The sequence below is a fragment of the Pleurodeles waltl genome, chromosome 2_2 (assembly GCF_031143425.1).
Source record: "Pleurodeles waltl isolate 20211129_DDA chromosome 2_2, aPleWal1.hap1.20221129, whole genome shotgun sequence".
Taxonomy (NCBI): Eukaryota; Metazoa; Chordata; class Amphibia; order Caudata; family Salamandridae; genus Pleurodeles; species Pleurodeles waltl.
The window spans coordinates 1,172,088,400-1,172,102,176 of NC_090439.1; the positions used below are offsets into that span (position 1 = coordinate 1,172,088,400).

Genomic DNA, 13,777 nt, shown 5'->3' on the forward strand with positions numbered 1-13,777 from the left:
TCTGTGCATAGTCTATCGTAAATGGTGACTGAGCTTCCTGGGAATGACACTCTGCTATGGATGACAAGAGATGAGTGCTCAGGGGACTGCAGTTGTGTCTGACAGAGGAGTGCACTACAGGTGGCAGAGGTGTGCCTGTGCTTTGGGATGTGAGTGACAGTCCTACATGTGCACAGTGAACTGATGTGTGGGGTGAGCATGCATAGTGCACTGCGAGTTATCAGTCGTAGAACCAGACCACTGCATTGGGTTGGGTGCGCAGGACACTGAGGAAGTGTGTAGTGTGTGGGTGACCTCGGAGTGCATGGTGCACTGTGATGACACTTGCGTGCGTGGTGCACTGTGATGACACTCGTGTGTCTATTGGTAGAGTGCACGGTGCACTGTGATGACACTCGTGTGTCTATTGGTAGAGTGCGTGGTGCACTGTGATGACACTTGTGTGTCTATTGGTAGAGTGCGTGGTGCACTGTGATGACACTCGTGTGTCTATTGGTAGAGTGCACGGTGCACTGTGATGACACTCGAGTGTCTACTGGTAGAGTGCGTGGTGCACTCTGATGACACTTGAGTGTCTATTGGTAGAGTGCATGGGGCACTGTGATGACACTCGAGTTTCTATTGGTAGAGTGCACGGCGCACTGTGATGACACTCGAGTGTCTACTGGTAGAGTGCACGGTGCACTGTGATGACACTCGCGTGTCTATTGGTAGAGTGCACGGTGCACTGTGATGACACTCGAGTGTCTACTGGTAGAGTGCACGGTGCACTGTGATGACACTCGCGTGTCTATTGGTAGAGTGCACGGTGCACTGTGATGACACAAGTGTCTATTGGTAGAGTGCATGGCGCGCTGTGATGACACTCGAGTTTCTATTGGTCGAGTGCATGGCGCACTGTGATGACACTCGAGTGTCTATTGGTAGACTGTGTGGCGCACTGTGATGACACTCGCGTGCGTGGTGCACTGTGACGACACTCGAGTTTCTATTGGTCGAGTGCACGGCGCACTGTGATGACACTCGAGTGTCTATTGGTAGAGTGCATGGTGCACTGTGATGACACTCGTGTGTCTATTGGTAGAGTGCACGGTGCACTGTGATGACACTCGAGTGTCTACTGGTAGAGTGCACGGTGCACTGTGATGACACTCGCGTGTCTATTGGTAGAGTGCGTGGTGCACTCTGATGACACGAGTGTCTATTGGTAGAGTGCGTGGTGCACTGTGATGACACTCGTGTGTCTATTGGTAGAGTGCGTGGTGCGCTGTGATGACACTCAAGTGTCTATTGGTAGAGTGTATGGCGCACTGTAATGACACTCAAGTGTCTATTGGTAGAGTGTATGGCGCACTGTGATGACACTCGAGTTTCTATTGGTAGAGTGCACGGCGCACTGTGATGACACTCAAGTGTCTATTGGTAGAGTGCGTGGTGCACTGTGATGACACTCGTGTGTCTATTGGTAGAGTGCGTGGTGCACTGTGATGACACTCGAGTTTCTATTGGTAGAGTGCACGGCGCACTGTGATGACACTTGAGTGTCTATTGGTAGAGTGCGTGGTGCACTGTGATGACACTCGTGTGTCTATTGGTAGAGTGCGTGGTGCACTGTGATGACACTCGAGTGTCTACTGGTAGAGTGCACGGTGCACTGTGATGACACTCGAGTGTCTACTGGTAGAGTGCACGGTGCACTGTGATGACACTCGCGTGCGTGGTGCACTGTGATGACACTCGTGTGTCTATTGGTAGAGTGCGTGGTGCACTGTGATGACACTCGTGTGTCTATTGGTAGAGTGCACGGTGCACTGTGATGACACTCGAGTGTCTACTGGTAGAGTGCACGGTGCACTGTGATGACACTCGCGTGTCTATTGGTAGAGTGCGTGGTGCACTCTGATGACACTTGAGTGTCTATTGGTAGAGTGCATGGCGCGCTGTGATGACACTCAAGTGTCTATTGGTAGAGTGCGTGGTGCACTGTGATGACACTCAAGTGTCTATTGGTAGAGTGCGTGGTGCACTGTGATGACACTTGCGTGCGTGGTGCACTCTGATGACACTCGTGTGTCTATTGGTAGAGTGCACGGCGCACTGTGATGACACTCGAGTGTCTATTGGTAGAGTGCGTGGTGCACTGTGATGACACTCGCGTGCGTGGTGCACTGTGATGACACTCGTGTGTCTATTGGTAGAGTGCGTGGTGCACTGTGATGACGCTCGTGTGTCTATTGGTAGAGTGCACGGTGCACTGTGATGACACTCGTGTGTCTATTGGTAGAGTGCGTGGTGCACTGTGATGACACTCAAGTGTCTATTGGTAGAGTGCATGGCGCGCTGTGATGACACTCAAGTGTCTATTGGTAGAGTGCATGGCGCACTGTGATGACGAGTTTCTATTGGTAGAGTGCACGGCGCACTGTGATGACACTTGAGTGTCTATTGGTAGACTGTGTGGCGCACTGTGATGACACTCCCGTGTCTATTGATACAGTGCATGGTGCACTGTGATGACAGTCATGTGTCTATTGTTCTAGCAGCTTAGGCTGATAGAGGTAGCTATAGCAGAGCAGTTTAGGCTGAACTAGGAGACATGCAAAGCTCCTACTATACCACTTATATCACTTAGCACTATATCATAGGAATCACAATACTCAGAGTTACTAAAAATAAAGGTACTTTATTTGAGTGACTATGTGTCAGAAATATCTCAGAGGATATACTCCCTTAGGAGGTAAGTAAAATACACAAAATATACCCACAAACCAAAATCAGGTAAGTAAACAGTTAGAAAAGTAGTGCAAACACTGTAGAATACAATGGGATGCAATAGGCCTAGGGGCAACACAACCATATACTAAGAAAGTGGAATGTGAACCACTTAGGGACCCCAGGCCTAGTGTAGTGTGGAGAGGGTTGCTGGGAGTTTAAGAAAACACTAAGGCTGTCCAAGATACCCCCCAAGACCCTGAAAAGTAGGAGTAAAGTTACCCTACTTCCCTAGAAACACACTAAAGTTGTGAGAGGAGATTCTGCAAAGACAACAACTGACTGCAAAGCACTGAAGACGGATTCCTGGACCTGAGGACCTGCAAAGGAAGGGGACCAAGTCCAAGAGTCACGAAAGTGTCCGGGGAGGGGCAGGAGCCCACTAAACCCCAGATGAAGGTGCAAAAGGGCTGCCTCCGGGTGGAAGAAGCTGAAGATTCTGCAACAACGGAAGATGCCAGGAACTTCTCCTTTGCACAGAAGATGTCCAACGGCGTGCTGGAGGAGGCAGAGTTGTTTTCACACAGAAAGACTGCAAACAAGCCTTGCTAGCTGCAAAGGTTGCGATTGAAGAAAATGCATGCTGCCCGGGCCCAAGAAGGACCAGGAGGTCACCGCTTGGAGGAGGAGACAGAGGGGGCACTCAGCAGTACAGAGAGTCATGCAGAAGCAGGCAGCACCCGCAGAAGCACTTGATTAGGCATTCAAGAAATCTGAGCACGGCGGTCGTCTCAACACTACAAAGTAGCTGGTGGTCAACTCAGCGACTTGAGCAATGCAGGACGGAATGCTGGAGACCTGGGCTATGCTGTGCACGAAGGATTCCTTGCAAAAGTGTATAGAAGCCCTAGCAGCTGCAGATCATACAATACACAGGATTACTGTCTGGCGTGGGGAGGCACAGACTTACCTCCACCAAATCTGGACAGAAGGACCACTGGACTGTCAGGATCACTTGGATCCAGCTCCTGTGTTCCAGGGACCACACTCGTCAAGATGAGAGGGGACTCAGAGGACCGATGATGCAGAAGTTTGGTGCCTGCGTTAGCAGGGGGAAGATTCCATCGACCCACGGGAGATTTCTTCTTGGCTTCCAGTGCAGGGTGAAGGCAGACAGCCCTCAGAGCATGCACCACCAGGAAACAGTCGGGAAAGCCAGCAGGATTAGGTGCTACAATGTTGCTGGTAGTCTTCTTGCTACTTTGTTGCGGTTTTGCAGGCGTCCTGGAGCAGTCAGCGGTCAATCCTTGGCAGAAGTCGAAGAGGGAGATGCAGAGGAACTCAGGTGAGCTCTTGCATTCGTTATCTGAAGAGAAGCCCACAGGAGAGACCCTAAATAGCCCTCAGAGGAGGATTGGCCACCTAACCAGGTAAGCACCTATCAGGAGGGGTCTCTGACGTCACCTGCTGGCACTGGCCACCCAGAGGCCTCCATTGTGCCCTCACTCCTCTGCATTCAAGATGGCAGAGGTCTGGGACACACTGGAGGAGCTCTGGGCACCACCCCTGTGGTGGTGATGGGCAGAGGAGTGGTCACTCCCCTTTCCTTTGTCCAGTTTCGCACCAGAGCAGGGGCTGGGGGATCCCTGAACCAGTGTAGACTGGCGTATGCAAGGAGGGCACCATCTGTGCCCTTTAAAGCATTTCCAGAGGCTGGGGGAGGCTACTCCTCCCCAGCCCTTAACACCTATTTCCAAAGGGAGAGGGTGTAACACCCTCTCTCAGAGGAAATTCTTTGTTCTGCCTTCCTGGGACTGGGCTGCCGGGAACCCAGGAGGGCAGAAACCTGTATGTGGGTTGGCAGCAGCAGTAGCTGCAGTGAAAACCCCAGAGAGCTAGTTTGGCAGTACCGGGGTCCATGCTGGAGCCCCGGGGATGCATAGGATTGGCACCCCAATACCAGATTTGACATGGGGGGACAATTCCATGATCTTGGACATGTTACATGGCCATATTCTGAGTTACCATTGTGAAGCTACATATAGGTATTGACCTATATGTAGTGCACGCGTGTAATGGTGTCCCCCCACTAACAAAGTCCGGGGAAATTGCCCTGAACAATGTGGGGGCACCTTGGCTAGTGCCAGGGTGCACTCACACTTAGTAACTTTGCACCTAACCTTCACTAGGTGAGGGTTAGACATATAGGTGACTTATAAGTTACTCAAGTGCAGTGTAAAATGGCTGTGAAATAACATGAACGTTATTTCACTCATGCTGCAGTGGCAGTCCTGTGTAAGAAATGTCTGAATTCCCTATGGGTGGCAAAAGAAATGCTGCAGCCCATAAGGATCTCCTGGAACCCCAATACCCTGGGTACCTAGGTACCATATACTAGGGAATTATAAGGGTGTTCCAGTGTGCCAATCAGAATTGGTGAAAATGGTCACTAGCCCGCAGTGACAAGTTTAAAAGCAGAGAGAGCATAAGCACTGAGGTTCTGGTTAGCAGACCCTCAGTGAGACACTTAGGCACCACACAGGGAACACATACAGGGCACAAACTATGAGCACTGGGGTCCTGGCTAGCAGGATTGCATTGACACAGGCAAAACAAACCGACACACAAGTAAAAATGGGGGTAACATGCCAGGCAAGATGGTACTTTCCTACACACATCACAAGCTCTCTTGGCTGCAGATCTCAGGTGAAGGAGTGGCCCTAACAAGCATCCACCGGGGGCGGAGACGCTGGAGTAGAAAATAGCTCATCATGTTAGGTGAGAATAAGGGGGATTTTGGGGATTCTGGAGGGAGGCGTGAGAAAGGGTGGTTAACAGGGGGTGCAGAGGTGTCGAAAGGGACAGTGTATATAATGGATAGCATTTTCCCCATTAATTGTAGTCTTGATATTTACATTTTTGGAGATCTGCTGAATTGGAATCCGGGGACCCCTCCACTGAGTCATTGCTGAAAGCTGGGGACCTAATCTGTTAATATTATATAATTTTCTAAGTAGTTGCGGACCACCAGGAGTCCCCAGACAACAGGTTGGGAACCACTCGTCTAGGTGGTGTAATGTAGAAGGTCTGTGCTTGTTGCAACCAGGAGAACTCTCATGAAGTCATCCACAATCAGAGCCTGTGGGTGAGATTGGAATGTGTTGGTGTTAAACCTCTTTATGCCCGGTTTTGAGGTGACAGAAGTAGGGTATTTTATTGTGAAGCTAGAAAGTCATTATTTGAGTAAACAATTTCATGTGGGCTTACATGAAACATTGTACAAACCTTATATTAAAAATTCCACTTTGAGGACCGTTGATACGTGGAAAGTGGAAAATGATTCTATAGAATAGAGAACCACGATGAATGGGAGACACACGTAAGAGTGCGTCTCAGTAGGGTGAAGCCCATTTTCGGCTCTTTGGAGTGTAGGTTCCATTTGTGATGCTCAAGGAAGATGACTTCTAGATGGCCAAATGCCTTTCATGGTCATCTCCCCCAAAGAAGCCCAGAGAGGAAGGTCCCACAACAACAATGGCCTGTGACTGCGGAGCACTGAAGGACAAACCACTATAACGTTGGAGGCTGGAGTCGCTGTCTCCTAAGATTCCACATTCACCCACAAAGTCACTAAGCGCAACAGGGTAAGGACCTATAGAACAAGGATCAAATTTGGACCTGAAACATCCGTAATCGTATCCAAAATATCCAACCTCCTCTGGGATCTTCTGATCACCGAAACATCATGGGAATTTTGTCCTTTTTCATAGAATATTTTTATTTCCATTTGTATTAATAGATACATACGAGGTGAAAGAATGATGCAACATAAAACAAGGCTTTAGAGAACCTCACCCCGCCACAATACATGATACACTGTGCTCCTTAACACCACTCTAAAGCAGCATCATAGCAACTTTTGTAGAGTTAAATCTATGAGCACCTCTCAAGAGGGTATAGTCCCATCCTTGTAGTACTCTTGTCATGTTCTCCAGATGTGGCCATGTGTGTTTGGGCAACCTTGTTGTTCATATACTTGCCTTCTAGAATTCTACGATTAAGCCCCACTTTTTATTTTACATAGTTCATCTCCTTTGCTATCCACAATACTGCTATCTCATCTAGAAGAATTAACATGGCAGTTTGTGGAGTAAGAACCAGATTACATGGTGCAACTTTTGATAGGATGCCCGCCCCCCTATCACAGTACTTCAGCAAAACGGAGCACCCCCAGGTTGTAGATAGCCCCCCCTTTCTTTACTTCACCTGAGGCAGGTGAGAGAGGATTCTGTCCGCATGGGCCAGAGGTCTTCTCTGGTATAACATATACAGTGTAAGTATTTAAATTGGACTAATGTCTCCCCTGACAAGATTTAAATTTACTTGGGTTTGAGCTATCTGCGATACTTCATCCTCAATAGCACCTTCTCCGCTTACCAATCCCTTGTACTGTGATGTGGGAATATTTCAGGGGTATGGACAATTACATGTTGCATGGCCCAGTAGCAGATATGTCCCAGTCCAAGGCAGGGTTTGCTGCGTGAGGTCCTGGTCCCAGTCCATTCTTCCGGGAGTCTCCCTCCAGATTCTGCTGACTGTTTTAGGGCTGAGCAGACCCCAGGTGGGAAGCAGCTTCAAAGGTGAAGGACTGGAGGCGGACCCTCTGAGTGAGGCCAGTGATGATGGCGTGAATCTATTTGAGGACGCTGCATTGGATTATGAAGTGGTCGAGTCTGGCAGTGAGGGTGAAGTGGGAGAAGGTGTCTAACGCGGTGGAGAGTTCTAGGAGGATCAGGGCTGCTTTCTCTCCACGGACAAGGAGGGATCTGATGTTATCCATTGGGGCGTTAAGGGCAGTCTTGGTGCTGTGGTTGTAGGGGAAACCACATTGTGAGGAGCCGAGTAGATTCTGTTTTTCCAGGTATTCAGAGAGCTGTTTGTTGATGGCTTTTTCCAGGACCATTGTGGGAAAGGGAGCAGAGATGGGGCAGTAATTCTTGAGTTTACTGGGGTCAGCTGAGGTTTTCTTCAGGAGTGGCTTGACCTCTGCTTGCTTCCATGTTTCAGGGAAGGTGGCAGTCCTGATTGAGGTGTTGAAGATGAGAGAGGTTTCTGGGTATTTTTGTGCGAGCTACTCTGGGGGGTGCAATCATTTTGCTTAGCACAATTCTTCCAGTTAGGGATATTAACGGGGAACTTTGTCCATCAACATTCAAAGTACCTACACCTAACTAACCTATACATATGCACCTGGGCTCCCTATCACCACCCTGTTCACCGCTGGCTGCCCCAGTTTTATGGCTGCAAACAAATGTCCAGATTTGTTAATGCTTTGTGCTGGGTTTCTGACACTTTTGTGATGCACACCGGGCACAAAATGTTGGGGTGGCATTTATTATCCAACACAAAACAGGACTTTCGTTGAAAAGTATCTGAAAGTAGTGCAAATATGCACTATGTTCTAATATGCACTGTTCTGAGTCAAGGGGGTGCCCCATGCAACTACCCACTGTGCAGCACACACAGAAAGTGGGAAACGTCCTAAAGCATTATTTGTGTAATGGAAGGATGCCCAACAATACCAATGGTTTAGAAAACGCACACACCCTTCTACAATGATACAAGGTTGTGTGTGCTGGTACATGGACCCAAAAATGTGCTTCCACTCGGGGGGAAGAGAATAAATGGAACCTATTTTAGTAGATATGGGACATTTTTTTCTCTCCCTTTGATGCACGGCAGCACAACAACTTTGTTTGCTGGTTTGCTGTGCAGCTTGGTGTCAAATATTAGTTCATCTGGGCCAAAGTGTGCAACCCCGGTTTTCACATGTGCACATTGTCAATTCAAAGGTGGCACGGGCCCTAATGCAGCCGAGGAATTTGGGCCCCTATGCCCTAATTTGGGAGTGAAAAACAGCCACTAGAAACTGGCCCCTCACACAGGCAGAAATAGAGAGAGAGAGAGACAGTCAGACTAATGCCAATGCTGGCCCACACATTAGAGCAGGCCGGTAGGGTCGGAGAGGTCGCATTTCTGTATGTGAATGTGTGAGGTTATCCGCGGATATCGTGCTTGCATTGGCAGCATGGTGCCCAGGCGGCATCCCTTCATGACCGGGCCATCATGGACATCTGGCTTCACATTGAAGATCTTGAAACAGAAACCTGGAAAGAAGAACAAAAGAGATGAAGAGTAAATAAGAAATCAAATGTGGGTCATTGACTCAAACTCAACCACTGATTGGGCCTACAAGACTGGCTGCTTGTTGCACCCTTCAGTCCTTTCTAATGTCTCCATTTTGTGGCAAAAATTATTGAGAAATGTGTGGAATATTTCTTACTAAGTACGTTGCAGCCAGGGTTCAAACATAGCACCAAAATAGACAACCTTTATAGTTATTGATGAATTCTAAAAAACTTTGATAATGGCCACAAGCATCTACTTATCCTATTGGACTTGAAAATAATGTTCAATACTGCTGTCAACACTATGGCCTTGATTGTGAGAACCCCAGCGTGGGATGTGATACTTATTGCTTCTGACAAAATCCAACACTTATGGGTTTGAAATATACCTGGTGTGATGATGGCATCTATTCTTAACTCTTCTGACAATGGTGGAATGTTTCTCAAAAATGGTTGGTTACATGGATTGTGTTGCTTACTGCACAGGAATCTGCATGTCCTGGCATTCCAGGCTTGTATCCCCAGTACACTACAGGAGGTTGGACCTGCTGAATTTATGAGGTCTTGTATAGTCTACAACTACGAATTGGGATCCTTGTACGAAACCTGTAAAAATCCTGGGCCGTGAGGACTAACAAGAACAGGCTTTGGCACCACTGTGCTAAGGGTCACTTCAAACTCAGCTGATCTAACTCAACAGGTAAAAGTTGGCAGCTCCTACTCTCAAATTGCCTTGGGTAGTCACTCGGGATCCATTTTGTCTTCTATCCCCCCCTGAATTTATATGTGGAAGTCATACGTACTCATTGACATCCTCTACTGCCAGTCTCATAAACTGGACACGCCTGTAGCAGTTAAGAACATAAAATCCCAACTGAATCATATTCAAGAATGGACGAAACAAAGACTTCTTAAATTCAACTCTCTCTAGAGTTGATCCCTTTGACACCAACCAAAAGAAAGTTAGTAATATACCCTAGGTGTAAGAGTTTGGTGATGCTGGCATCATCCAGGGAAAAGCAGACTCAGTTAGAGCCCTTGGTGTACTCCCTTTTCTGATCTCCCCAAGAACTGTCTGGCCCCACTGAAAGCATTGCTACCCGCAGCAGCCCTTTTCCTTTTCCTGACTAGCATGATGCTGAAACTTGCCTCATCAGTTGACTATTGAAAACCAGCTTACTGAACACAGCATGGTACAATCAACACTCACTCTCTAGACACTCCCAAATGCCTATTGGAGAAACAGACATTCTCAGGATGTTTCAGAAGCAAAAATGAACCCCTGCTTGGCACTCCTCTATGTGAGAAAGAACGCAGTGGACACATTTTTCTCAGGTAACGCAAAGAGGGTCCAGAATGCTCTACTTATGCATTTCAAGAAAGCAGAAACCTTCAACATCCTCAAGACATGTCCACGAAGAGTATCCACATAGAAACATCTGAATAAATAAAGGGGGCTTTGAGATATGCCAAACCCACTTTAGAGTGAGAGGCTGCAGATGAAAGCTCTCCAAAATAGTATCACGCTTAAAAATGACTCTCAAATTACCAATCTTCTATACTCATGGTTTGTCAGAGGGGGTAACCACTATCAACACTTTGATTACTAAGGTAGCCAAAGAGATTCCATGTAACAAAAAAACTATCTGTAGGCTTTAATTCAGACTAATAACAATCCACCCTTAAATGCCTGCTTACTATAACATATGCTTTTCAGAATCAATATGTCAGGCCTACTGCCTTTATCATATCTTTTCATAATAAAGACTCAGGATTATGGCCTATATCATTGGCTTTTCACTATAACCAACTTCAGGCCATTGTACTGAGTGTAAGCTTCCACTGGGGCAACCGTCTGGTTTACAGTCATAGAAGTACAAATGGGTAAATACTAGAGTTGGCAAAGCAAAGTACTATCTCTCCTAAGAGAGATTTGTAAGGAGTACTGTAGTGAATATCTTCTATCCCTATAGTTTCTTCGGGTACATCATCAACACCAAAATCCCTCCTTACTACAGAAAACTATGAAATTCTATGCAACAAAGTACCGGCCTACAGGCTTGAGCACGTTGTAGTAACAAACCATCCATAAAGCCTATTGTCATTAACACATATTAATCACAATAAGGATGTCAGGCCTAATGGCTTTGTCATAACGTTTCATAATAAACAGATCAAACCTATGAAATTTGGCATTATTTCCCTGCTGATGAAGCCTTTAACACTGGATTTACTTTTTACCCAACACCGACCTATTACACATAAAATAACAACCATTACGCATACATATTAATTACAATTACAAGTCTGTATAAAAATACAAAACAATGTACAGCCTCTCTCAATAGGGCGTAACAAGAATCATTACAGTTAACTCCCAGGGTTGCAATAGTGGTACATCAACCACTTTACCTACTACAGTAATCTGTGAGATTCATTGCAACCAAATACCTATCTGTAGGCTTTAGTATAGAGTAATAACAATTCACACCTGAGTGCCTATCGATTCTAGCACAGGTCTTTCACAATAAATACATCAGGACTGATGCATTCATAGCATCTCAGAATAAATAGCTCAGGCCTGCAGCCATGGTCACTGGCTCACCGTGCTGCTGCATCAAGTATAAACTTTCACAAGCCAAAAAAGTGCAACAGACTCAGGCTTGTTAGTAGAAGCACTTAAATGCAGCCCAATCCAAACCTGTAATTAGGGAGACCAACATGTGGGTAGAAAGCCCCTCCCTCTCTCAGTAGGACTCTGAAAGTCCTTTTATGTTGACATAAGGTAAAGTGAAAGTTGCACTGCCAAGCCAAACCTGAAAATCCATGTAGGTTAATAACTGCCCTCCACCCATCTGTGCTGCTGCCAGAGAATAACACCAACAATTATCTATTTATCTAAGACCCTTGTATAGCATTACAGTGTCATGTGTGTACCCCTGAATGCCCAAGCTCAGGCAGCTGGGTGAATAAACAAAATGATCACAACTATGTGGAGAACCAGCCCTTTTTTTGTGAAAGCACACATTATCTGTCCAATCAAAACGTACATCTGGCTTCAAAGGTGTGCAGAGCCCAAGTCCCTCCCCTGGTGATTCTCACATAATTGTTTGGTGTTAGCTGCTCTGTCAAGCCAGACCACACACAATGGGCTAAATAATGCCTCCTGGGCCACACATAGAGATGACAGTCCAACAGGAAGATCTAAGGAGTAAATACATTTTCTTCCGAGCTCTTTTATGCTCCCCATGACATTTTTAACTCTCTACCCAGGATTATCTCCTCACCTTGTTTTTTTAGGGTTCAATTATTTTCTATTGTAAAATTACAAATTTACAAAGATGGTTAAGTGCGGCTGAATTCGACATTTCAGACTTTGGTATGGTGTATTCACTGAAATGTATATCCAAATTATAATTTTCAGTAGGGATAGTGAGCCGTCGCGTCAGTCTGATTTCGAATTCTGAAAATGCTTTTGAAGTCAGGCTTTGACATGCTGCTATTTGAACTGGCCTGTAATCTGAAAATCTTTGGCTGCCAGTGGAAGAATTTAAAATCACTCCTCATCAGCACCAGGGGGTCTGGGACAATGGTTCAAGCAATGTGCAGCAGCTGCCTCCTCACTGGCTCCTGTGTGGCTCTGGAGAGTGTGTGCCCTTGCCTCGATTCAAACTGGCGCCTCATTGGCCCCTGCTTGGCACCGGAGAGCATGGGCCCCATGTTCGAGCCAAGCTGCCTCCTCATGGGGCCCTGTGTGGTACTGGAGTGTGTGTGCCCTTGCATTGAGTGAAGAGGCCTCCTCATTGGCCCATGTGAGGTGCTCGAGAGTGTGTGCCTCTGCCTAGAGTCGAGCTGCCGCCACACTGGCCCCTGAGTGTTGTCAGGGAGTGTGTGCCTCTGCCTAGAGTCCAGCTGCCGCCACACTGGCCCCTGAGTGGTGCCAGGGAGTGTGTGCCCCTGCCTCGAGTCGAGCTGCCGCCACATTGGCCCCTGAGTGGTGTCAGGGAGTGTGTGCCCCTGCCTCGAGTCGAGCTGCCGCCACACTGGTCCCTGAGTGGTGCCAGGGAGTGTGTGCCCCTGCCTCGAGTCGAACTGCCGCCACACTGGCCCCTGAGTGGTGCCAGGGAGTGTGTGCCCCTGCCTCAAGTCGAGCTGCCGCCACACTGGCCCCTGAGTGGTGCCAGGGAGTGTGTGCCCCTGCCTCGAGTCGAGCAGGCACCACACTGGCCCCTGAGTGGTGTCAGGGAGTGTGTGCCCCTGCCTCGAGTCCAGCTGCCGCCACACTGGCCCCTGAGTGGTGCCAGGGAGTGTGTGCCCCTGCCTCGAGTCGAGCTGCCGCCACACTGGCCCCTGAGTGTTGTCAGGGAGTGTGTGCCCCTGCCTCGAGTCCATCTGCCGCCACACTGGCCCCTGAGTAGTACCAGGGAGTGAGTGCCCCTGCTACGAGTCGAGCTGCCGCCACAATGGCCCCTGAGTGGTGTCAGGGAGTGTGTGCCCCTGCCTCGAGTCGATCTGCCGCCACACTGGCCCCTGAGTGGTGCCAGGGAGTGTGTGCCCCTGCCTCGAGTCGAGCTGCCGCCACACTGGCCCTTGAGTGGTGCCAGGGAGTGTGTGCCCCTGCCTCGAGTCGAGCTGCCACCACACTGGCCCCTGAGTGTTGTTAGGGAGTGTGTGCCCCTGCCTCGAGTCGAGCTGCCGCCACACTGGCCCCTGAGTGGTGCTAGGGAGTGTGTGCCCCTGCCTCGAGTCGAGCTGCCGCCACACTGGCCCCTGAGTGTTGTCAGGGAGTGTGTGCCCCTGCCTCGAGTCCAGCTGCCGCCACACTGGCCCCTGAGTGGTGCCAGGGAGTGAGTGCCCCTGCCACGAGTCCAGCTGCC

At 48.4% G+C, this 13,777-nt stretch overlaps 1 protein-coding gene across 1 annotated transcript in view; it reads right to left on the reverse strand.

Annotated features, from left to right (window-relative positions):
• Positions 1-6,464: 6,464 nt before the first annotated feature.
• LOC138283039 (uncharacterized) overlaps positions 6,465-13,777 on the reverse strand; it is a 121,035-nt gene continuing 113,722 nt past the window's right edge. The window contains exon 11 of the mRNA XM_069221171.1: positions 6,465-8,879. Coding sequence (XP_069077272.1) covers positions 8,713-8,879 — 167 coding nt within the window. The 3' untranslated portion in view covers positions 6,465-8,712. The remainder of the gene's footprint in view (positions 8,880-13,777) is intronic.